Source organism: Chelonoidis abingdonii, chromosome 6, assembly GCF_003597395.2.
Source record: "Chelonoidis abingdonii isolate Lonesome George chromosome 6, CheloAbing_2.0, whole genome shotgun sequence".
Lineage (NCBI taxonomy): Eukaryota > Metazoa > Chordata > Testudines > Testudinidae > Chelonoidis > Chelonoidis abingdonii.
In genome coordinates, this window is record NC_133774.1 from 35,450,849 (window position 1) to 35,477,832 (window position 26,984).

General features: G+C 43.9%; 1 protein-coding gene and 1 long non-coding RNA gene across 7 annotated transcripts in view; one reads left to right on the forward strand and one right to left on the reverse strand.

Annotated features, from left to right (window-relative positions):
• Positions 1 to 11,244, reverse strand: part of ARL15 (ARF like GTPase 15) — a 357,433-nt gene extending 346,189 nt beyond the window's left edge. For 2 of the 6 annotated variants that reach the window (XM_075066944.1, XM_075066943.1), the window contains exon 1: positions 10,370 to 11,244. Coding sequence is in view for 3 of the 6 variants with exons in the window: in XM_075066942.1 (XP_074923043.1) it covers positions 10,370 to 10,381 (12 nt within the window). In the remaining 3 variants the exon portion in view is untranslated. The remainder of the gene's footprint in view (positions 1 to 10,369) is intronic. The other 4 variants (XM_075066946.1, XM_075066942.1, XM_075066947.1 and 1 more) reach the window with 4 other exon arrangements.
• Positions 11,245 to 21,476: 10,232 nt separating this feature from the next.
• LOC142047042 (uncharacterized) lies at positions 21,477 to 26,537 on the forward strand. Its single transcript, XR_012656189.1, has 3 exons — positions 21,477 to 21,550; positions 22,460 to 22,545; positions 26,406 to 26,537. It is a non-coding gene; the product is annotated as an uncharacterized LOC142047042 (long non-coding RNA).
• Positions 26,538 to 26,984: the final 447 nt, after the last annotated feature.

Sequence of the window (26,984 nt, forward strand, 5' to 3'; positions counted from 1 at the left end):
TCATTACCCACTTTATAATGCAGTTACAATCTTTGGTTCAGCAAATACTCCCCATAATGTGCAAAGATTCTAAGCCCAGAAGGAACCACTGTGATCATCTAGTCTGACCTGTATAACACAGGCCATAAAATTTCCCTAGAATAATTCTCAGAGCAGATCTTTTAGAAAAATATGTAATCTTGACTTTAAAATGGTCAGTAATAGAGAATCCAGCATGACCTTTTGGTAAATTATTCCAGTGGTTGATTACTCTCACAGTTAAAATTTTACATCTTATTTCCAGTCTGGATTGCCTAGCTTCAACTTCCAGCTATTGGATCATATTATACCTCTCTCTGGTAAACTGAAGAGCCTATAAAATATTTGTTCATCATGTAGGGACTGATAGCCTGTAATCATGTCATCCCTTAGACTACCACTATAATGCAAGTTTTCTAATCATTTAATGATTCTTGTGGCTCTTCTCTGATCCCTTTCCAAATTATCAATATCCTTCTTGAACTGTGGGCACTAAAACTGGACACAGTATTCCAGCAGCTGTTGCACCAGTGCCAAATACAGGCGTAAATAATCTCTCTACTCCTACTCAAGATTGCCCTGTTTATGCATCCCAGGACAACATTCACTCATTTAGCCACAGCATCATACTGGGAGATCATGTTCAGCTGATTATTCACATGACCCCCCCTGATCTTTTTCTGTCACTGCTTCCCAGCATAGAATTCCTGCATCCTGCAAGTATGGCCTCCATTCCTTTGTTCCTACATTTACATTTAGCTGTATTAAAATACTTACTGTCTGCTTGCAACTAGTTTATCATGTGATACAGATCACTCTAGGTAACCTGATCTCTTCATGATTTACTACTTCCTCAATTGTTGGGTCATCTGCAAACTTGATCAGTGATGATTTTATGGTTTTCTTCCAAGTCAAAGCATTAAATAGCGTAGGACTAAGAACAGATTACCGTGGGACTCCACCAGAAATAGACCTGCTCCATTATGATTCCCCATTTACAGTTACATTTTGAGACCCATCAGTTAGTCAGTTTTTAATCCATTTAATGTGTCTCATGTTAATTTTCTATCATTCTAGTTTTTTAATCAAAGTGTTGGGTGGTACCCAGTCAAGAACCTAACCGATGTACTGTCTGAAGTAATGTTTGAAATAATATACTTTTATCAATCAAACTCGCAATCTCATTAAAAAAAATGAAGTCAAATTAGTGTGACAGGATCTATTTTCCATAAATGCATGTTGATTTGTATTAAGTTACTGCCTTTTAATTCTTTATTAATTGAGTCCCACATCAGCTGTTCCATTATCTTTGCCAGGATCTGTCAAACTGAGTTGATTCTCTGAGAAAAGAGATACTGTCATGAACAAGCTTCTTTAAGCACCTTGGATGAACCAGATTCTTGAGTTCACAACTTTGACATGGGTTTTTGTTTTTTCTTTTGTGATTTTTGGTTTTTTTGAGGGGCAGGGAGGATTTTTTTTTTTTTTTTTCGAACTAGGAGGCAGCTTCCAGAATTACCGCCATTGAAGTGCAGTGCTGCTTATGACCGCAATATTGCCGAACTATCAGAGACCTTGCAGTAGTTTTGGTTTAGAGTGTACTTTAGCCAGATCAGCTGCTTGAGGTTACAAGATCTCAGAAAATTGCTTTTGATACAAGTTACTTTCCTACATCCTGCCTACAACAGAAATAAGCAGCAGAGCTTCCTTCACAATCAGGAGAAACAACATTCATGACTCCAGACCATATGATAATGCGCACCCAATGATCTTGCATCCATAAGTTGCCTTCCTTCCTCATGTTATTTCTGTACCTACTAGCATCTTTTATAGCTCTCCATATATTAAAGTGCCTCATAAGCAAAGTCACAAATGCCTGCAATACTTCTTAAACAGATGGAGAGGATGATAACTTGAGATAAGCCAGCAATCTTTAGAGGGCATAATGCTTCCAAAAATGGCAACTGGACACCTCAGCCAAAATACAACCCAATAGTCTGTACTGATGGTATATGGCTACAGAAAGAGATAAGCAATAACTGATAAGAAGGGAATTTTTTAAATAGTTGCAAGGCAAGGAAGTAAGGAGGAAGGGAACTCCAGACATTCACCTGCTAGTAACATTATAGGTAATAAAAGAGAGGCATATGAACATTAATGCCAAATAACCCTGAAGAAAAACCCCAGCATCTCTCACACCAGAGATCTCTGCTCTTCCTCATCCACTGGACAATAAATACTTATCTAGAAAATGTTAGCGAAAAGCAATTCTCACATGGGAACTGCTGCTCTGATAGTTCACTTGAAAAATAACCATGAAAGGAATATTTCAGCAGTCTGTCTCAGAGAGTACAAGTAATAAAGGAGTAGTAAGGAAAAAACCACATGAAGTAGATCAGAAACCACTGAATGATAATCTACCACAGATTACCACTTGCATAGCCATACCCACCTATAAATCTGATTAGATTCTAAAAGGAACTATGATAAGAGTAGGCTTTCAGTGATGGATATCACATTGATAGACAGCAGATGATGGATGAGACACTATTTTGGGGACACCATATTTGAAGTTCAGTATATTGAACTTCAAACAAGTCATGAAAGTGAAGATGCTTTGACCAAACTGTACTCAGGAACTGCAGTTTAAAGTCAATGGGATTTATGCTCGTAAGTCACTTAGGTGCCTAAATACGGGTTTAGCAGCTAAGGTTAGAACATTTTGGTCAGTGTTTAATAAAGTTATTGTGAACTATTTTAATGTATTGAAAGTCTAAATAACTTTTGTTAACAATGAAGTAATTACGTTTGATATGACAAAGATGATACACCACTAAGAGAAAAGTTTAATACAAATACCAATTTTAGCCCTTGATGCTTCAAACACTTATGACACGCTTAACTTAAAGGACATGAAGTCAATGGGACTATCCATGTGAATAAGATTATATAACCTGATTAACTGTATGCAAAATCAAGGACTTAATTTTCAATACAATTTTTTTGCCTATAGCAGTTTTGTAAAACTCCAGTAAGATACACTAGCAACATGGCCGTTTTAAACATCTGAATTTATTTTATTAGAAAATTTTAATCAAAAGTTACAGTAGGACAAATTTCAAAATTAGTTTTACAAGCCCTCATTCAGATTTAAATCAATGACTTTTTTTTAAATCTGGAGAAGAGAAACTTGAGGGGGACATAACAAAAGGCTGTTATAAAAAAAGAGGGTGATAAATTGTTCTCCATAGCCATTGAGGACAGGACACGTAATGGGGCTTAAATTGCAGCAAGGTAGATTTACGTTAGACATTAGGAAAACACTGGAACAAATTACTTAGGGAGGTTGTGGAATCTCCATTTTTAAGAACAGGCTAGACAAACACCTTTCAAGGATGGTCAAGATAATAGTTCTGCCACAGAGAGGGGGAATGAACTAGATTATATATTGAGGTCCCTTCCAGTCCTACATTTGTATGGTTTCCCTGAAATCTCATGAGTTTCATCACTTTGATTAAGTTGCTCCACCCTGAAAAAGTAGCTTTCACCATATTTGAAAGAGGTGAAAGCATCAAACTGATGTTTTTCATTAAAAGAAAACTATTGAGTAGGCAGTACAAACCATGAATGCTCTTAAGGAAGTTTCTAGCAAAAGGCTCCTCAGCCACCTAAACTTTGTATTATAAATTTGGAATATAAGAGTCAAAGTGATGCAGTTGTTTATGCTACAAGCTTTCCAGAACAGCTTAAAACTAAATGAGGTCTGGTCACAAGCCATACTTTACAAAAGATGTGGCTTGTCCATAGCTTCCTACTTGAACCATAGTGCACTGAACCTATACCAATCAACTCAAGTCTAAATTAGGATTAGAATTCTTTACAACAGGGGTCAGCAACCTTTCAGAAGTGGAGTGCCGAGTGTTCATTTATTCACTCTAATTTAAGGTTTCGTGTGCCGGCAATACATTTTAATGTTTTTATAAGGTCTCTCTCTCTCTAAGTCTATATTATATAACTAAACTGTTGTATGTAAAGTAAATAAGGTTTTCAAAATGTTTAAGAAGCGTCATTTAAAATTAAATTAAAATGCTGATCTTATACCGCCAGCCAGCTCAGCTTGCTGCCAGCCTGGGGTTCTGTTCACCTAGGCTGGCAGCGGGCTGACCAGGGCCTGCGGCTGGGACCCCAGATCTAGGGGGGGAGGTTTCAGGGGTCAGGGCAGAGGGCTGGGGTGGGGGGGCATGTAGAGCAGAAGGCTGGGTGTGTGGGCAAGTCAAGGGTCAGGGCAGAGGACTGAGGGTGTGTGGGGGGTGCATGGCCGAAGGCTGAGTGTGTGAGGGGCTCAGGGCAGAGGGATGGGGCGGGCAGGATTCAGGGCAGAGGGCTGGGGACTTGGGGGGTGCAGGGAAGAAGGCTGTGTGTGAGAGGGGGTTCAACGGTCAGGGCAGAGGGCTGGGGGCTATGGGGCCTGCAGGACAGAAAGCTGAGTGTGTGGGGGGAGTCAGGGCAGAGGGCTGGGCGGTGCAGGGCAGAAGGTTGGGGGTGCGTGGGGGTATGGGGGCTGCAGGGCAGAGGGCTGGGGGTGTGTGGGGGTTCAAGGGTCAGGCAGAGGGCTGGGGGGTATAGGGGCTGCAGGGCAGAAAGCTGAGTGTGGGGGGGTCAGGGCAGAGGGCTGAGTGTGTGGGAGGGTTCAAGGGTCAGGGCAGAAAGCTGAATGTGTGTGCGCGGGGGTCAGGGCAGAGGGCTGGGGTGCTCGGCCCGTAGGCGTGCTCCCAGCCCCCTGCCCTGAGCGACTCAGGGCAGGGGGCTGGAAGGGATATGCCTGTTCCACCCCTTTCCCCAAGGCTCGATCCCTACCTCTCTCTGTCCCCTCTAGGGAACTGCCTGCACACTGTTGCTCTTCCCCCATCCCCCTCACTAGGGCCATCAGCTGATTGGCGCAAGGAGGACGAGGGCACAGGGCAGGAAAGCACCACTCTGGGGGAAGAAGCAAGGGAGGGAGAAGTTTGGCTGCTGCAGAACCAAGCTTCTGCCTCCTGCCCCCGCAGGCAAGAGCGCTGGGCGGGGGAGCTGAGTGAGGCTGGTGGCCAGGACTGCAGCAGGTGGCTGCGTGCCGCTCAAAATTGGCTCGCGTCCTATGTTTGGCACAAGTGCTGCAGGTTGCTGACCCCTGCTTTACAGCTTTCTTTAGTGAAAGCTCAACATGCAAGACAAGAAGAAAGTGTGAGGACTCTCATATGAAGTACATCAAATGACTATGTACATCCAGAAGTTTTACTACTGTAACGACCAGTATACGATAATATAACATAGGGGCTTGTACTGGTATAGTTATTCCCCTTCCCATATTGGAATAAACTTATGCCAACAAATGGGTCCATCCTAGGGATTGTACAGGTATAACTTGTTCAAAAAAGAATCACACCCCTAACAAAAATAGATATACCAGTACAAAATATGTGTAGAATCGGCCCAAACGTGGAACATTTTGTTGTTACTTTTTTTAGATTTAGATATCTTGCTCCCAACCCTTCCCACAGGACAGAGCAAACCTAGACTACTACATAGGGTACAATTACCCCGAGAGGATAACCGTGGTAGGGGTCAGTTAGCGACAGTGCTCAGTACTACAGGAAACATGTGCAGAGATGGAACCGTTTCTGCACACCTCGTTTTACAGAACTGCAGAAAAAGATGGACACAGGCCAGGAGTCAAAGCTAATTTTGGGTCTGGTCCTGAGGATGCTCAAACACTGCTCAACATCCTGCTGATATTAGTGGGTGTTGTAAATGCTTTGACTTCTTGGGATCAAGCCCTTTGAAGCCAACCATGAGAGGCTCCTACCAAAAGAAATGCCTATAGTATGCATGGCCTTCATTGCAAGGATCTTGGCATAAAAGCCTGGGAGAGGGCTGCTGGTGGGTAGCGGAAGCCTGCAGCAGCCTCCCGCATCCTATCCTACTTCCCGTTACTATTCACTTCCTCCCAGTGCCCTTCCCCATTTTGCTTGTCACCATTTCAGCCTCTCACCTCCCTCTCTCTGGAAAGGGCCTGTTGCAGCCAAGAACTACTTAGTCCTTCCACCACAATGCCAGCTGCTTCATGCTAGCTGGGCACCAAGAAAACTCACTGCTCTCAGGGCTGATTCACAGTGGCCCCTGATCACTGAGAGGAATCACTGCTTGGTCCTTGCAACCCACCTGGATAAGAGATTCAAGCAAGGCAGAAATACATGACATCAAGCAGCTTCGGCTACAACTTACAATCAGCTTTCATGATTTCCTTAACATGCATTGTTCTTCTACAACCCCAAGAAAGTCACTCTGTGACTAGCATCCAGAGTTGGATGCAATACAACAGGGGTCGGCAACCTTTCAGAAGTAGTGTGTCCATATTCAGTTTTATTCACTCTAATTTAGGTTTTGGCCTGCAGTAATACATTTAAAACGTTTTAGAGGTCTCTTTCTATATATATAATGACCTATTGTTGTATGTAAAGTAAATAGGTTTAAAAGTTTAAGAAGCTTCATTAAATTAAATTAAAATTAAAATGCAGAGCCCCCAGACGGGTGGCCTAGGACCTGGCAGAGCGGATGTCACTGAAACCAGCTCATGTGCCACCTTCCACACTGTGCCATAGGTTCCTACCCTGCAATCCAACCACAATGTCAGTCACTGCTGCTATTCCTGCACACAATAGCAAGGTCTCGTGATCTGGTCAAGGCTAGCGTCTACACTGAAGGATAAAGTTTCGACTTAGCTTAAAGAACGCCAGAGTTTTATTACAGATATGAACTGTCGACTGCTCGCGGTCGCACCCCAGAAGGCACATCAAGTTGTGCGTCCATGGTCCGAGGCTAGTGTCGATTTCTGGAGCGGTGCACTGTGGGTAGCTACTGTAAAATAATGAGGCCAATAACGTCGATTTGCGTCCACACTAACCCTAATCCGATATAGTAATATCAATTTCAGCGTTACTCCTCTCGTTTTGTAGGAGTAGAGAAATCGATTTAAAGAGCCCTTTAAATTGATATAAAGAGCAGTGTAGTGTGGACGGGTGCAGCATTAAATCGATTTAACGCTGTTAAAAATCGGTTTAACAGCGTAGCGTAGACCAGGCCACAGAGTGCAATGAGCCTCTGTCCTCCAAGCTGAGTAAATGGGTGGTATGAAAATTCTCACCTGACTGACCACCCACATATGTTTTGTCTGACCAGATTTTGAATGCTTCCTGGACCACTGTCATTTACCAAAGGGCATGGCCATGTACCACCATGCACAGGCTATTTCATGGAGAAGAGGCAGAAGAGATAAAAGCTAAGAAAAGAGCCAAACTAAAACTCACATCTCAATTCTCAAGCTTATTTGGGAGGAAGAAAATGAAGGCTAGATTAAAAAAAAAAAAAAAAAATACACTGTATGCATCCGAAAGCAACATACTGTAACTGCCAGAGAGAATTTGTTCTTGTTTCAGAGTTCCACACAGATACGAACACAAATTCAACCTTTTATTCCTTTTTTTGTCAAACTATTTTTTGTTTGAAACTGTTGGTACTGAATAGTGCAACGATTCTCACTCTAAGAAGGGGGGAGAGGCATCTTTCTCTGCTGTGAAAATTATGGTCACATCAGGAATCAATGTTCTCTGGTCCTAAATGACAGCAGCTTAGAGACTGGCCCAAGTCAACACTGGATCAGTTTTTGGATTTGAGCTGTGAATGCAGCTCTCCCCACCTACGACAAACGCAACCTGGTTGAAGTAGGGACGTGTAGTCCAAACCCTCAAGTTTTGTATAGTGCAGCAAATGTACAAGGCAGTGTACAATAGGTGAATTGTGATGAACAATCAAGACCCTGTCTTGAAGAGGCTACATTCCAAAAAACACTTGCAGTTACAGTACCAAATGAAATAAAAACTACAGGACCACTTTACAAAACAGATGTGCAAAAGACTTCTCTCTTAAGAGGTGAAACATCATTCCAAGCATGCTGGGCTGCTTGAAAGAAGGCATGAAGTTAGGTATGGACAAAGGGAGCAGCTAGGCCAGTATTCTCAACCTAGGGTATGTATAATCCTGGGGGGTACGCATAGGTCTTCCATGGTGTACATCAACTCATATAGATATTTGTCTAGTTTTACAGCAGGCTACATAAAATCAATAGTGAAGACAGTACAAACTAAAATTTCATACAGACAATGACTTGTTTATACTGATCTATATACTATACAATAAAATATAAGTACAATATTTTATAATTACATGGTAAAAATGAGAAAGTCAGCAATTTTTTGCAATAGTGTGCTGGGACACTTTTGTATTTGTATATCTAATTTTGTAAGCAAATCACTTTAACTGAGGAAGAAATTGGGGGTATGCAAGACAAATCAGACTCTTGAAAGGGGTACAATAGTCTGGAAAGGTTGAGAACCACTGAGCTAGGCAATAGGCCTGGCTGGAGCATAAGGAACAGGAAAAAGGCATAAGAGTGCATTTATATTTCTTTTTTAAAAGCTGCTCTCTCACAACCCTGAATTAGTTTGCAAACATACTACCAGTTTTAAAATTCATTAAACTTATTAATCTCACAATGATGTATGTTCCACAGAATTTTCATAGCAGTCGTGCAGGTTAGCTTCTGCTGTGAAAAGTCCATGAGACAGCTAGTTTCATCTGGACATAAGTTGATGGAGGAAAAGGTAAACTGCTCCAGGCTCTTGAGAAGCCACTGCAAGGCTGCACTTGGGACACAGCAAGTTCACTGTCGGTATTCCATTAACTAGGTTCTTAAAGATAAATTTACCTACTATTTCAATTATACAGCACTCTCCCTTCCTGACTCAAGCCTAGCATACAACTTATAAACGTGAAGTTTTTAAATAAAGCATTTCCACTCCAAAATAAATCCAAGCTACATATATTCAAACCCAACATTTAGGTAAGTGTTGAATATATTTGTTTGTTTTTCTTCTAGGTAGCTCCAACAGCAGAGAGGAAAAAAAAATTAGCTCAGCTGTTACATGCTGCTTTCATTTCAATAGTGCAACCTTGCAACACAAAGGACAAAGAGGTCTTGCTCACTAGTCAACAAGACAATCTCAAACTCACAATTGTGTGTGTCATGTGTAAGAACAAACTGGATAAAGATTAGAGCTTCAAATGCCAAGAAAAAAACCTCCTTCATCTCACGGGACACTAACATCTTCCTACTAGATGGGATGGCAAGAAGAGAGCTGCCTTTCATTTAAAATGTTTATGCGTAAACAAATAGTAAAACCATAACACCTTGAAAAAAAATATGAAACTTTGAGTTGAATTGAGAGAGAAAGTTCATTAGTCTCCCATTTTAAATTTAAGAAATCAGTTCAGCAGGAATCACACTGAAATGTGACTATCCAGCTCACCATACAGCCTAGCCATTTGGTATATTTGCATAGTGACCCATATATTAGAATATGAACACGTTAACTGCCACCCTGGCCTGAAGTACACACCTATGATACAATCTCTGCAGATAAATAAGGGCAACATTCATTAAGCAACATTAAAGTTACTGTGAATACCAAACTACTCAGGTGCAGTACTGGTCATGCCCAAGGTTACAATTTAGTTCATTCAACCATATCCTATGTTAATGCATTTAGGAAAAAAACAGTGACCTAGGTCATAACTTTAGAGTTCTAATAACAACCAAATGAGCGAGGCTACAGAGCACTTTAGCAAAACCATTCTGGTTTATTGGCCTTTAATAGTTCTGCAAGAGTGATAAAGATCGAACAAGAGAAATACTCCCATTTCCCAATCAGGAACTCAAACAAGGACTTATTGGAAAAGTTCTCCAGACACATATACAGCTAGACATGTGTGCGCCCTTAGAGCGGATTACAACACTGGAGAAAGATCATACTTTATCAAGCGTAGAATTACCCCACAGAGCCTTCTCTGGATTATTGACATTGTATTAAAAGTGTGTGTGTATGCACACTATGTACACAGACACATGCACACTTTTAATACAGTGGCAATAATCCAGAGAAGGCTCTGTGGGGTAATTCTACCATTCTACGGTATGGTCTAAGTATGACCTTTCTCCAATGTTATAAAGCTGCCCTGAGGGCTGATTTAAGCTGTTTCTTTTTTTAATTTATTTACATACAACACTTTAGGGTTCCACCAGTGTCCAAGACAAGCCTTTAAAACACCACGCAGCAATAAATGCAATGTTCTATGCCAATGTTATTATAATAGCGTATTCTATAAAGGTGTGACTGAGACAATTTACCACGAGGATGCAAGACAAGAAAGAAAGGAGAGCGAGTTGGGAGAAGCACACGTTACACCCAATACGTACCAGATAATCCATGTACTGGTGAATAAAGAGGATCTGTTGTTGCTCGGCGGTCTCAAGGGGCTCTCTGCTCCTCTCGGATGGATTTAGGTGGGGAGTAGGTCTCTGCTGCCAGAACGTCTCAGGATTGCAAAGGGAGGAGTGGGTCTGCTGCTAATATTCAAGAGGAGTTTTGGTTGGAAGGTCTCTGCTAACGGGTCTCTGAAGCGCGGCGTCCCTAACGTTCTTTGCAGGAAAGTCTTTGCGGTGCAAAGGGGAGGGAGCAAGTCTCCCTGGGTATCAGGAAGGTCTCTGTTACTCCCGCTAGGAAGAGCCCAGCGGAGACACGAAGGGTCCCTGCTGCCGGCAGGAAGGTGCAGTGGTTTCTGGTACTGCTGCTGAGCAGAGGGATCCCAGGCGTGTAGGGTGGGGTGAGATCTCTGCAGCTAGCAGGAAGGTCCCAGCGCAGTGGGTGGTCTCTGTTATTGGTGCTGAGAGGAGGGGTGCAGGGGGCTCCGATCCTGGCAGGTTGGTCCCAGCGGGGTCAGGTCGGGTCTCTGGCAGGAAGGTCCCGCCGGCACCGCCTTCCCGGGCAGAGGGCGGGTATCTGGGGCTGTCACTGCTGCCCGCTCTCCTGCTGCCCAGACGAACCCTGCACACTTCCTCCCGCGACAGCCAGCGGAGCGCGGAGGAGACTCGGCGAGGGAAGAGCACGGGACAGCCCAGCCCAGCCCCTATAAAGCCCGCAGCGCCCAATGTTTCAGGAACTGGGGAACGCTCTCCCCCCAGCGTCACCATCAGCTGATCACACACGTGGGACGCCGAGAGGAGACTCTTAAAGGGACACACACAGCGCTCGGGGGGAGGCGTGCCCCGGGCGCGGAGCGGGGCAGTGCGAAGGGAGAGGCTGGGTGCGGTGGAGGGACCGCGGGGACCCTGGGTGCGGACACCAGGCGCCTTGTGCTGACCGGCACGGGCCCACACCTCAGGTCTGGGGGGAGGTTCCCTCAGACCCGCTGCAAAAGGCGGCAGTAGCAGCGGCGGCGGGTGTTGGCTGCTGCGGGAAGAGAGGGGAGGTTGCGTGGCATGAAGCCGTCCCCGCACCCCGAGGCGGCTCCAGGCCCCAGCACACCGAGCTGGTCCGCTGGTCCCGCGGCTTCGGTGGACCTCCCGCAGGGACCAGCGGACTGTCCGCAGGCAAACCACCAGAGGGAGTCTGCCTGCCATGCTTGGGGCGGCAAAATCCCTAGAGCCGCCCCTGAGCCCTGCGGCTGCAGCATTCCCCTGCTTCCCATGCGGGTGTGGAGCTGAGTACAGGTGCTCTTCCCTGGGAGGTCCCTCCCTTTCTTACATAAGAACAGCTGTACCCGGTCAGACCAAAGGTCCATCTAGCCCAGTATCTGTCTACCGACAGTGGCCAATGCCAGGTGCCCCAGAGGGAGTGAACCTAACAGGCAATGATCAAGTGATCTCTCTCCTGCCATCCCTCGCCATCCTTTGATGAACAGAGGCTAGGGACACCATTCTTTACCCTTCCTGGCTAATAGCCATTTATGGACTTAACCACCTTGAATTTATCCTGTTCCTCTTTTAAACGCTGTTATAGTCCTAGCCTTCACAACCTCCTCAGGCAAGGAGTTCCACAAGTTGACTACGTGCTGTGTGAAGAACTTCCTTTTATTTGTTTTAAACTGCTACCTATTAATTTCATTTGGTGACGCCTAGTTCTTGTATTATGGGAATACGTAAATAACTTTTCCTTATCTACTTTCTCCACAGCACGCATGATTTTATATACCTCTATCATATCCCCCCTTAGTCTCCTCTTTTCCAAGCTGAAGAGGCCTAGCCTCTTTAATCTTTCCTCATATGGGACCCTCTCCAAACCCCTAATCATTTTTGTTGCCCTTTTCTAGTGCTAGACTATCTTTTTGGAGGTGAGGAAACCACATCTGTACACAGTATTCGAGATGTGGGCGTACCTTGGATTTATATAAGGGCAATAATATATTCTCCACTTATTCTCTATCCCCTTTTTAATGATTCCTAACATCCTGTTTGCTTTTTTGACCGCCTCTGCACAGTGCGTGGACATCTTCAGAGAACTATCCACGATGACGCCAAGATCTTTTTCCTGACTCGTTGTAGCTAAATTAGCCCCCATCATATTGTATGTATAGTTGGGGTTATTTTTTCCAATGTGCATTACTTTACATTTATCCACATTAAATTTCATTTGCCATTTTGTTGCCCAATCACTTAGTTTTGTGAGATCTTTTTGAAGTTCTTCACAATCTGCTTTGGTCTTAACTATCTTGAGTTGTTTAGTATCATCTCCAAACTTTGCCACCTACTTTTTACCCCTTTCTCCAGATCATTTATGAGTAAGTTGAATAGGATTGGTCCTAGGACTGACGCTTGGGGAACACCACTAGTTACCCCTCTCCATTCTGAGAATTTACCATTAATTCCTACCCTTTGTTCCCTGTCTTTTACATCTCTTTGGACTGGGCGAGTGGGGATCCCTCTGCCTATCACACACACCCACCACGCCTCCACCCCCTGCAGCTCCATTGCCCTTCACTCCGGCCTGTGGTCCGGTCTTGCCCCCTTCCTGGTCTGTGCTCCACTCGCATAGCACCCCCAATCGCCTCACTCCTGCACTTGTTGCTTGCTTCCCCTGCTACGCCCACCTCCAGCTGGGGGTTGCTCTGATCCTGGTTGCCCTTTTCACCTGCACTTGTGATTCCCCTTTGTTTGATTTCCCCCCTTCCCTGCACCCTCCCTACTCATATGCACCCTACTCCCAGTGCAGCCTGGGGAGAGGATTTTTCTCTCACAGGGCTACTCGTAATCCCCCCTCTCTGTTTATTGGTTTTGGTTACCCTTCCATTTTATAAGGAGGAGTCCTAGAACCCAAAGCACATGAAAGCTTATGCCCAAATACATTTGTTAGTCTCTAAGGTGCCACAGGGACTCCTCATTTTTTTTTTTTTTTGCTGATACAGACTAACATGGCTACCACTCTGAAACCTGTTTTCATCTTTCTAAAGTGGTCCTTTTTAAAGCACCAAGTACATACAGTAGAACACTGTCTGAATCTCCATTGTCTGGCTCTCTCTATTAACCAAACTGGGTGGCTCGAGCCCCACCCATTTTCCTGCTTATCTGAATTTTTGATTGTCAGATCTGGCCCTGGTCCCAGTTAGATTGGATAATCGGGGTTCCACTTTATATGGTCTGAACTTTATTCTGTCTGCACATTATAAATGTGATCAAGTCATGATCATCACTTAGATATAAGTTACCATTCATTTTTAGTTAGGTGATCAGTTCCTCTTTATCTGTCAAGATGCAGTCTAATATAGAATGCTCTGTATTGGATGCAACATGTTTTAAAGGAGAAAAATCACCAACATTTAGAAATCCCCAAGATATTTTAGTATGGAGAGTATGAGACCTCCAGCACATCACTTAAATTGAAGTCCCCCATGATCACTCAGGTTTTTTTTAGATAGGTGAAAAAGGAGGTAGTGAACCTCTTCCCTAGTGTGATCTGGTGGGGATTAGTTGATGTCTGCTATCGCCCATCTTATGCTTTATCTGTTAGGACATTAATCCATATGCATTCTGGATCATATTATTCCAAGTTATCAGTCTCTCAAATACATAATACCATTTCTGACAGAGTGTAACTCCACCTCCTTTTTCTCAGCCTTTCCTAAATAGATTATAAAAATTGATTTTTAATATTCCCACCATGGGACTCATCCCACCAGATATTAGTAATGTCAAATTTAGAAATCCATATTCCTCTTGTTTGTTACCTAGAGTCCTAGCATCAGTGTACAGTATAAGCAGTTAAACAATTTTTTGTCTGCATGTTTGATTGCTGATTGATTTTGTTCTCAATATCTCAATTTTGTGATGCATTCCTATCATCACTTTTTTTACCCTCCCCTTTTGTTTTAGTTTAACATGCTCCTGACTATGCTAGCCAGCCTGTCCCTGAGAAGATTGGTCACCCTTTTACTGAGGTGGAGGCCATCCAAATGATCCTGTCCCATCCCCCTAGATGAACCCATGTTCCACAAAACTAAACTGCTCCACTTTACACCACTTACCTAGCCAGCAGTTCATTTCGAGAATCTTCTATCTTCCTTTATTCCCCTCCTTCCGCTAGTTCTGGGGTCCCCACTCTTCAGTCCCTGGGGAGTATGCTCAAGTGGCCACAGCCCCATTGCTGTCTGCCATGTCCCCTCAGTCCACCTCTGCCACCTTCTTCATCTACAGTGGCAAGGGCCCCTGACCAAGAGGCACAGTGTCTTCTGCCTTTTGGTGGCCACCTCACCCCACATTGTGACTTATATGCAGGCATTAGCAGCAGTGGTGGGGCCCTTGACCAGAGTGGTAGCCTCCAAAACATAGGGGAAAGTCATTTTCTTCCTAGCATCAGAGGCCAGAAGGTGATGGAGAAGGGTCTCTCAGCTGCGGGGCCCTCTTCATCCGCCTTGAGCCTTTGGATGGTTCTCCAAACGGCCCTTCCTCCCCAGTGCTACCTCCTACTTCTCCTGTTTACCCTCAGGAAATTGCGGTTCCCCCTCCACTCTTTCTCACTGGGCTGCAAGGACCCTACTCCTCCATCATGTCTTTTTATTCCACTGTCAAGTTACGCACCAGCTGCCACCAGCAGTCGAGGTAGCCTGAAGGGATAACGACATTTCTGGGTGCTACTGAGACCAGTGAGGAGCTATGTCACCACTTACCTTGCAATTTGGGATGCCTTACTATGCTTTGCTACTGTAACTCCCAAACTGGACTCCTCACAAAAAGCATGCAGGTCCCAGCCTGAGTGTCTGCATATAGCCATAGCCCTGGTCCAACAGCTCTGACCCCAACAGCCTGTCAGCTAACTCCAGCCACCTGCTGGCTTCCAGCAGCCTTAGTTACTACTTTCAGGGTGACCCTAACACACTCCCAGTCCCAGATTTCCCAATATGTGTTCTGCGCTGTCCTGTCTTCTCCTGGACAGTCCAGAAAGATTGGGCCCATAACCCCTCTAAGGGACAATGGGCATAGTCTGCTAAAAGGAGATACCCAAACAATTCACAACCCTAGATTAGTTTTAATTAAGGAATAAAACAAGTTTAAATCCATCTCTTTGTAGTTACATTGAGTGACTACAAGTAGCAAGCCATTAAAGTCAGAAATGATTACAAGAAAAAAAATAGAGAGTACTCTTTCTAAACTTAAATTAGACTTTTTAAAGTGAAGTTCTCACCACAGGTTTTCAGTAACATTGCTGAACAAATTTCAGACCACTATCTGATCCCAAAGTTCAATGGCTGTTTCTTTTGTTGTCTTAAGTGAAGAGAGAGATGGATAGGGAGAAAGAACCTGGGTGTTTCTGCCCCTCACTTTTATAGTTTGGTCCCCTTTGAAATGCATTTTCTCAAGGGTTACCCCTAAAGTTCGTTCCTGCTGTTAGGACAGAGACAAGGAGTCTCGTGAAAGAGGCTTCAGGCTGTTTGCTGAAATGCAGATTTACCTTGTCTCCCTCTTACTGTTTCAAGGACCTTATTTACCACCTATATGTACATTGAGGTAAACAAATTCCTTTGTTTAAGACCTGCTTGACTAGTTCTGCCTAATCGGGGATGCATTAAACATTTGCCTAAACATTTGCCACCCTTATCATTCAGGGAAACGCATAACTTTACATATGATGTTGCTACACACATTTCATCACGATATGATTGACTAGTGAGTTAGTAGTTTTCAAATGATATCTTACAAGGCATATTCTGTACAAAGATTATTTACCTCCTGCAGGGTGCATTCGGTCACAGGGGTCCTTCATGGTGCTCTACCAGAGCTCCTCACTATAATATCCAATGCCAAAGCCTTGGGCACCGAGTTCATCTTGGCACCCGGTACTGAGGTTGAAGAGGAGCCTCTAGCCCCTTTAACACCTGTGTGTGGAGAAGTGGAGCTGCCCCCAACAGTATAGCCACTAGGGACACCAATCCCACTCTGAACTGTTCTCCTTCCACAATGTGGATATCCTCCCTTCGTTGGGTTACAACCCTCAGGAGGGGACATTTGTTTTCCCCTTTCCCACTCTGAGGTGCTGCTGTGTTCAGTGTGTAATAATGGAACCTGCACATTTAATCTAATTACAAGATCAACTATAAAAAGGACTTAAAAGTTCATAAGATGTCATAACAAACGTTGATGCGAAAAAATATGAAAGGAAGACAGACAAAGGCCTACTGATATAACTCAAGGACTGTGGTAAGATCATGCTTGGTAAATAAGAAAAACATCAAACTAAACATCAGTGAACCCAAACATGTTTGTTGGACAGTAGGCCTAACTGATGGACAAAATAATAGCCCATCCCCTCATTCTGCCCACCATAGAGAGACATTGGGGGAGAATGGAGCAAGCTTCACCATTGTAACTGCCACCCCCACTGTCTCCTAAGATCCTGGGCCTTTAGCATTCTAATCCCGAGAGATGTCCTGACCATGCCAGAGGGAGGGACTCAAAACTGCCTACTGGCTCCAGTTGAATCCCAACACCACCTCGGATGAAATGGGATCAGACTTTAAAAAACAGAGACAGCTCCAGCCCATTTCAGCTAACTTCCTCTCTTTTGGAGAAAAGGACACTTATTACTATAATTGATACCATCTAAGAAACTGTCAAACATGGAGATTGTGCTTTCTAAGACTTTCCACCTAAAGGGAAAAAAAAGCAGTTAAAAATGAAAGTCTTATTTAATACTTTACATTTCAAATGCTTTAATTGTTTTTTCCTTCTTTTCTTTATCTTTAAGATTAAAAGAATTTTTAAATGACATGTTTGCCTGGGACTAAGCATGTTCAGATCTCTATATACCAAACCCCGAACCTTGTTCAACGCTATTTAACGTTAGAGGCGTTAGATTAACACCTTTGATTCTTAGGGTCCCTGTATTCCCTCTAAATTAATACAACTCACTCCCCACTTACTCCTCTATTGGGGGATGAGGAGTATGGGTGGGGAAGCATGCTCCTGCCCAAAGGTCAGAGGTACTATTGACAGGAGCCAGCCAGATGACAACCAGAAGTACATGTTACAGGATAGCTTCGGTGGCATACAGCAAACAGCCCTGATGCACCCCTCAATGGAAGGTGCCAGGCTTGGTCAGGACCCAGCTGAGCTTGACTAGACACTTAATAGAGGCAAACCCAATGGAGGAACACAAGGAAGACGGGACCAAAGACTATCACTTGCAGAGTGCCCATGAGATACCCATGATCCACCGTCAACTGCCTTCGTCTCAGGTACAATCAATCCAGAGATCATTTACCTAGGAACAGGTTTTCCCTAAGTCTGAACTGCGGCAGAAGCTAGATTAAGAGGGTCTATTTTGATTAGGTGGAGAGTGATAGGAGCAATAATTTAAGAAACCTGAACAGCTGATTTCTGCAAGTGGTCATTGATCATATATAACAGGTTCAAGATATGGAGTTTGTTTCACCAAAGCTTTGAAAATGTTTTATGTATGAAGTATTTGTTTTTGTTTAACAAGTTCAGAGTTCTGCTCCCATTTTTTAAAAAATGCTTTTTTTGTACACAGAGACCATATTTATGATAGATAAATTTATGTCACTTTCCCCTGAGCTTGTCTGGCTGCCATGCTTAAAAGTGATTTCAGATACCCACTACAACTGGTATTTCTCAATTCACCTTAAAACCTGTATATCCCCAGCTGAAGGCAATACAATTTAGTCCCCTTGGATTTTAAGGGAGTAGATACTGCAGATGGGTGCATGAGTAAAGTATCCCTGGGCATGTTGCAAAAGTCATCTACATTAGCCCTCCTGCCTTCCCTCCCTCATAACTCCCACCTCAATGAGTCTCATTCCCATAGTTCTGATACCCTCCCAATGTTTCCAGGCATGCACCCAACCCAGTGATTCCCCATCTAACCCCCATGAAGCTCAGTTTCTAGAGGCATGGGAGGTTGTATGCACCTAACTTTTGCCACTCAACTCTCCCTCACAGTAACCTCCTTCCCCCATAACAATCCACTGCGGGATCAAAAGTCTACATTCCCTGCTCCTTTCCCTATACCCAAGGCTCAACAAAAACTTAAACTCACCACTACACAAGAGAAAAGTATTCTCTATTGTACTGTCCCTCCTTTTCTCTGCTCTAAGCAAAACTGCAACTCATAATACAGTAGAGAAGCCCAGATTTAGTTGCTCATTTGTAGATAGGAAGGGACAAACAACATGACAATTCCAACTGCAGAAATCTTGGATGGTGCAGGCAATTGTTCAGGGAGCTCACATTCCTGACGTTGGGTTTTTACGTGTTTGCTTGCAAGATCATACTGTATACAATTGCAGGGCCAATTGGCCCAACAAATTCTACTAAATTTTCTGTGGAATCCTGCAAAAGGCTCCTGTGACGTTACAAGCTTTAAAGGCCATTCCACTTTTTATAAAAGAATGCCTGAAAGGCTGCATGTCTATGGATTCAGAAATAATGACACATCAGAACTATACCTCAGAGTAAACATCCACAGTATGCAACAATTACGATGTAAAACTATTACACTATGTGCAAGAGCATAATTTTTTTTTAAAGAGCATGAGAATACTCCAAATCAGATATTTATTTTTAAAATATTCACACACTACACCTTATAAGAGATGGAAAGCTGGTCAATTCTCCTAGCAATTCTCTAGCATGGAGCCTCAGGTTACATTCTCAGCTCTGCTATTGACTCCATCTGACTTTGGCCAGACAACCTCAGCGTCCCAATTTCCACATCTGTAAAACAAATATTGCTTGTTCAACTTTGAACTCCGTTGATGAAAAGCACCGTATACAGAGTGCTGACAGTCTCAGTCTCTGCCCCAATGACAGAGAGAGAGAGAGAGTGATTCAAGAGTCCAGGTATTAGGGCACCCATCTGGGGGGTGGAAGGTCCTGGTCCAGTCCTCCTGCTCCACTCATTCTTCCATCATTTATCCACAATGGAACAAGAGACTGACAAAACACCATATCAGAATACCCCATAGTCCAGTGGTTAGAGCATTCTCCTGTGAGGTGGGAGACTCCCTGTTGAAATCCTATCTCCCACTGAGACAGAGAAAGAGGACTTAACCCTGATTCTCCCACATCCCATCTGAGTGCTCTAACCACTGAGTTAAATATTATAAAGTGGGCACCATCTTCTCCTCCACCCATTTTTATGAGCAAGCATCCAACTCGCTCTGTCAAGTAGTGGCTTATATACTCAAGCCGCCTGACTCCAGGTGGCTGATTCCAGTTCATGGATCACTAAGCAGAAATCGGTTCCCCAAGTCTAGACTGCAGGATAGCACCTACCTCAGAGAGAAAGAGAGAGAGAGAGAGAGAGACAGGGCAGGGTTTAGGACAGGTCAGCATCTCCCATTGGCTGCCTTAGGCACAGAACTGCCTACAGAGCCAGAGCTAGGCATAAGCAGACTAAGCAATTGCTTAGGGCCCCTAGCAGTTCAAGGGGGACCCCTAGTAATTATTAGTATGTTTTGGGGTGCAAAAATATTCCTCCTTAGGACCCACCCCCCAATGGGCAAGCACCAGCACTGGCTGCCTAACACGATAGGTTTGTGGATCACATTTTTAAGAACTTCTCTCTCCCCATTCATCATACAGGGAGCTTTGTGGATTGCAGTGTTGTTCCAGTGATGTTCTAGGTGTCTTAAAGCTAGGCACTGCGATGCTCAGTGTTGCAATACATAAGTCCATTGGTGCATTCCACACTTACCATTTAATGTTTTCTGAGATAATGTTTTTGTGAGAAATTTGATTATCTTTTTTAAAAGGCTAATATTTTAGGTTACCCCCCCACATAAGTTAATTTACTAGCATGCAACTGATTAGGAAAAATCTTCTCTCTTTTTTAGCAATTATTCAGGAGTTTGTTACAGCACTGCCTGACTGTGGAATATCCACTCAGGCAAAAAACAGTGGGGCTAACAGCTTCCAGCTGAAAGCTTTTAGCTAGAAGCTGTAACTAAACACAGACACTTCTACTATGCTGGAACCGAAAGGGGACTGGAGCCTCTAGAACAGTGGTTCTCTAACTTATTTGATCAGGCCCCCCTTCTTTGTTTCTATAGTAGGAAGAGGGGGGCATAAACCACAAGTACATATACTGCCACCTAGCTCTGAAGGCAGAACGGAGAGCAGCAGCTGCTGGCTGGGCACCAGCAGCAGCTGCTGGCTGGGCACCAGCAGCAGCTGCTGGCTGGGCACCAGCAGCAGCTGCTGGCTGGGCACCAGCAGCAGCACAGAAGTAAAGGTGGCAGTGTGATGATACGTGATATTCATCAATATCACTTTTCACAGTGGATTTAGTACTTCATTGCCATCCTTACTTCTGCGCTGTTGCTGCCACCCGAGGGCTGACAGCCAGAGACCCACTGCCTCCACGTGACGGATTGGGTCTGTGGCAGCCAGCCCTGGGGCAGCAGGACTCCCGCTGCCCTCTTTATCCCCCACCCGCCAGGTGTATGGCCCTTCTGCATAAGACCCAGCCACCTGGGCTGACAGCCAGAACTCTTAAAAAAAAAAATAGCACACAGCTCATACCTCCCTTAACACATTCTCAAACCTCCCTTGGGAGAACCACCCAATAGTTTGAGAACTGATGCTCTAGAACATGCATTAAATAAAAAATAAAAGCTTGGATGCTTGAAATGTTCAGCTGATTGAACACACTGAGGCATGCTGTAAATCTGATAAGCCAAAAATGTGAGTGTTTTATTCTGATATACACAAAAGGAAAAAATGGAAAGACTCCAAAACTACTCCCTTTTCTTTCTAGTCCAGGGTTAGGTGACCTGCAGCACACGAGCTGATTTTCAGTGGCACTCACACTGCCCGGGTCCTGGCCACCGATCCAGGGGGCTCTGCATTTTAATTTAATTTTAAATGAAGCTTCTTAAACATTTTAAAAAAAACTTTATTTACTTTACATACAATGGTTCAGCTATATATTATAGACTTATACAAAGAGACCTTCTAAAAACGTTAGAATGTATGACTGGCAGGCAAAACCTTAAATTGGAGTGAATAAATGAAGACTTGGCACACCACTTCTGAAAGACTGCCAGCCCCTGTTCTAGTCATATACATGAAGATGGTTCAGAAAGAAAGGTGAGTGGAAAATCAAATTAAGTCATCAAGAAGAATTGTCCCACCTATGGGCTAGAACTTGGTCAAGAAGGAAAAGGTATGGCAGAAGGTTATATTAGGCCCTTCATTCAATATCAGCAGCAAAATTCTGTGTGTTATTACATAGTCTTCAGCTGCAACCATTTTATGATAGTAACTGGCCTTGGCTACACTCACACTTTACAGAGCTCCAAGTTTTGCGCTCAGGGGTGTGAAAAAATACCCCCCTGAGCGCTGCAAGATACAGCGCTGTAAAGTGTCAGTGTAATCAGGGCGGCAGCGCTGGGAGCACAGCTACACCCGTAAAGGATGTGGTTTACATGCAGCACTAGGAGAGTTCTCTCCCAGCGCTGCCGCTCTGACCACACTCACACTTCAAAGCGCTGCCACAGCAGCGCTTTGAAATTCGAAGTGTAGCCATACCCAGTAAATTAAGATGAACCCAGCACAATAACATTTTTCAACAGAATGTAAGGACCATTCAAATATAGTAGTTTTTATGCCTTTATATCATCTATATAAAAAACAGGATAGTGATCTCTAACTATGATCTGTCTCTCATGGATTTCAATATATGGCTGAAAGCATTAAATCTTATTGGATGTGGGATATTATTGTTTTGTATTTGTAAGAGAGCCCATAATCTTATCTCAGCTGTAAAACGTCCTTTTAGAGGGAAGCTACAGATTGATCTACAATTTACACATTAATGACAGCTTTGTTCACAGAGAAAATTACACCGGGAGGCGGGGAAGGAACAGGGAGATGCTTTCCTTTCAGCAGTGAAAAGATCAAAATGTCTTTTTGATGGGTAAAACTTAGCATTTCAGACTTATTGCCACCAAGTAACTAGCAGCTTCAGAAGCTGAAGAATAATTCTTCAATCCACAGAAGCAGCTGCATAGGCAAGTTCAACTGAGCACTTCTGTAAAAAGCAAATTGACTACAAATATGCAAGATGTTTCCTACAAATCCAGGTAATGTCTCAGGAAAAATATCCTACCAAGCTTTGTCATATTGTATGCAATTTGGGTTTGATATGCAAATGTGCTGAGCACCTCCTGGCATCAACTGTGGTTTAGTTCAGTATGAGTTGACTGTCAAGTGCTTTGCAGATTCAGGCCCTTAAGGCACTAGCAAGCTACAAATTTTAAAAACAGACTGAATTGTTTGTAGAATTAGTTTATGCAGTGTAGTTGTTGCTAGGTAATCCCAGGATATTAGGAAGACAAGGTGGATCCAATAAAAGATTCTCACCTACCTATTCTATTATAATTAGCTTATTAGTTACTAAATGATGAGATATGAAGTCAAAATGCAGAGGCCAATGCAACACAAGAGAATGCCAATGCCACAGCTGAAAGGCATTATAATTGGTTCAAAATTAATTTTTGAGTGAGATACTCACTATGGATAGCTTATTCAGCAAGCAACACCTTGGAAGGTAATTGATGGTCAGCAGTGCTTAATTTGTAATGAAAGAGGTGCTGGGGCTCAGCCCTGTCATCCATTAAGTACTGATTGTCAGACATTGATTGCTCACTATAATCATAACACTTTCATTTGGGTCTCAAAAGTTAAGCAGGTTTAGGCCAGGTCTGTACTTGAATAAAAAAATTTACCAAGAAATACTGTGAGCTGCAGGAAGTGGTGCTATTCAGTTACCAGGTGGCACAGTTCCCTAACTGAGTATGAAGTGATATTCCAATATGGGCAGAGGTGAAAGTAAGCTGGTATGGTCTTGTACAACATACCAGCAAGAGCCAATACACCCTGCTGGACTGGACTGGCTTCCACAGCAGTGATTTAAAGGGTCCAGGGCTCCAGCTGCTGTGGGGAGCCCTGGGCTCTTTAAATCCCCACTGGAGCTTCGGTAGCCAGACTCGGGCGGGGATTTAAAGGGCCCGGTGTTCTGGCTGCTGCAGGGAGCCCTGGGCCCTTAAAGCGCTGCTGGAGCTCCAGTAGCTGGCCTCCCATGGTGATTTAAAGGGCTCAGAGCTCCGTGGCAGCCGGAGCCTTGGGCCCTTTAATTCGCCCCTGAGCCATGGGGCTCCCAGCCACCTCTGCAGCTGGTAGCTCTGGGGTGATTTAAAGGTTCTGTATCAGAGGGGTAGCTGTATTAGTCTGAATCTGTAAAAGCAGCAGAGAATCCTGTGGCACCTTATAGACTAACAGACGTTTTGGAGCATGAGCTTTCGTCGGTGAATACCCACTTCATCAGATGAATGTAGTGGAAATTTCCAGGGGCAGGTATATATATGCTAGCAAGCAAGCTAGAGATAACAAGGTTAGTTCAATCAGGGAGGATGAGGCCCTGTTCTAGCAGTTGAGGTGTGAAAACCAAGGGAGGAGAAACTGGTTCTGTAGTGGCAAGCCATTCACAGTCTTTATTCAACCTAGCTGAGGTGTCCAAATTGCACCTACCGACCGCTATCCTACTTATGCCCACATTTCATCCGCGGCACATCACAAGATCATGTTACGCCAAGCACTTGAGGCTTACAACCGCACTAGCTCTAACCCTCAGACAGAGACCACACCACAAATTCCACAACCATTCTCAAACCACAATACCCCGCACGAGGGAAATTAAGAACAGCAACAGAGCCAGACGTTGTACCGCAAGCCTCACTGCAAGATTAAACCCAAAAAGAAACCAACCCAGGGACTGCCACTGCCACACTACAGCCCCAGCTAAAACCCTCCTCATCAGGGATCTACAACCCATCCTGGACAATAATCCCACACTTTCACAGTCTTGGGTGGCAGAGCCATCCTTGCCCACAGACAACCTGAAACGTATGTCACCAGCAACTGCACACCGCACCATAGTAACTCTAAGCTCAGGACCATCATGCAACAAACCTCAATGCCAACTCTGCCACATATCTCACCAGCAACACCATCGCAGGGACCTAACCAATCAGCCACAAGCATCACCGGTTCTTCACCTGCACTCACCAATGTATATACGCCATCATATGCCAGCAATGCCCCTCTGCTATGTGCATCGGCCAAACTGGACGTTCTCTATGGGAAGGATAAATGGACACAAATCAGATATTAGGAATGGCAATATACAAAAACCTGTAGGAGAGCACTTCAACCTCCCTGGCCACACTATGGCAGACCTTAAGGTGGCCAACCTGCAGCAAAAAAACTTCAGGACCAGACTTCAAAGAGAAACTGCTGTGTTCAGTTCATTCTGCAATTTGACACCATCAGCTCAGACTAAACAAAGACTGTGAATGGCTTGCCAATTACAGAACCAGTTTCTCCTCCCTTGGTTTTCACACCTCAACTGCTAGAACAGGGCCTCATCCTCCCTGATTGAACTAACCTCGTTATCTCTAGCTTGCTTGCTAGCATATATATACCTGCCCCTGGAAATTTCCACTACATGCATCCGACGAAATGGGTATTCACCCACAAAAGCTCATGCTCCAAAATGTCTGTTAGTCTATAAGGTGCCACAGGATTCTCTGCTGCTTTTAAAGGTTCTGGGGCTCCCAGCCACAGCTGGAGCTCCAGGGCCTTTAAATCTTGAAAGGCTATGCCTCTTCTGGTTGAAGCCATACCCCTGCTCAGGACTCTAGCATACCAGTAAGTCCTTTAAGTTACTTTCACCCCTAATATGGGCAACTGTGCAGCTAAAGATACCTTAGAGCAAAGATGTCTTGCAGCAGATCCCAGGATTCAGAGACTAGATCTAAGTTGTTTCTCCTGGGTGATTCTCTCCATTGTTTCATGGAGTGTAAAGTATTTGCATTATCATAGCACCTTGGAGCCTAGTCCAGGACCAGGACTAAGGTTATATAGTATCTAGCAGAAACTCAGAACAAAAAAAAGAGAGTGTCCCTGGCCCAAAGAGCTTACAATACACTAGGTACAAGTTCCATTTTCCACTCTGAGAATGGGGGAGGTTTAGGACTTTTCCAATGTCATGTTTTATATAAAGCAATTCGGTGACATATGACAATATGCAGTCGTGCATATCAAGGCAAAAGTGAACAAATGCATGAAGAGAGAGCCACATTATCAAACACCTCATGAGACAGGACTAAACTTCATTTGATAGAGTCTCATATGATGATTATAGTTGTTAAATGTTTATATTTCAGTAGCATCTACAGATCTAGCCCCATTATAATAGGCACTGACCAACCATATAACAAAAACCTGGTCCCTGCCTGTAATGGGGTTCACTTACTGCAGGGTACTTCCTTGTGGTTGGGTCTGAGGATTAGCTCCATGCAGGTCTCATGCCCTTTTCCTCCCACTGTGCCCTGCTCCCCAGACTCAATGCTCCCTTTTCATGACTCAGCCCTCCAGGCAAGTCACTATACAATCCTCCCCTTCCAAGATATCAAAATCCCATTAGACCAACTATCCTCAGGCCACTCCAGACAGTCTGCAACTCCAGGTTTCTCACCAAACTCTGTAGCCCCAAACATACCTCCCTTCTCCCAAGGAGTGACTGCAGACTACTTCCCCTGCAGCATTCATCTGTTCTTAACTTCCTCCATCCTTCCCAGGTGAGTTCCCTCTTCACTTAGCACTTGTCCTGCAAGCCTAAATTTCCTCCAGTGTGCAGCCTACCAGGTTAATTGGCCTAATTTAACTTGCTCTTCCTTGTGTGGGGTGGACACCCCGTCACGCTCCCCAAACAGTTTACATCTAAATACGATTCTCCTCCCAAACACATTTATTATCATCCCTCCAAACCCCATTCTTATCGTTCCTTTCTTTCTTGATTCTCACTTCAAACGGTGGTATAAAGTGAATTTCCATGCTTCAAATGAACTTGTTGTGTTGCCTTTTTTTTTTTTTTTTAAAGGAATGCAATATGCATTAACAGAAGATCTGTTGAAGAAGAGCTCACCAGGTTCAACCAACACAAACCACAAATGAAGGAGGCATGAAATAGACACATTGGTGGCTATGTGGTCATGTTAATTAAATCATGAGATTTCCAGAATAAAGTTGTCCTTTCTGTCTGCTTTTTTCCTTGTTGCCTCCCGCCCCCTCCTTTTTTTTTCTTCCCCTTGTTGTAGAGTGAGCAGGGTAGAAACAGAGGGACTTTCCTACAAGATTAGCTGAGTATGAAGGGAGCTGTAAAATGTTCTGGCAATAAGGTCTTAGTTGACTGGAATTCAGATTATTCACTGAGTGCCCTCATTGTCTGCTGAAACCTGGCAGATGGAAAAACCACCATAACAGAACATATGGTATAGAATTCCTAGTCTTAAAACTGAGTTCTGTGGTGCCTTTTCTTAATATGACAGGACTGCCAGGGTCATTTTAAACCATAAGTCTATTTTAGGGGGATTTATGAGACATCCATTGTTTCTCATGATTTTATGATTGTACAATCTGGTCTTACAACTTGTACACAGTATCAACTTTTAAATTATGA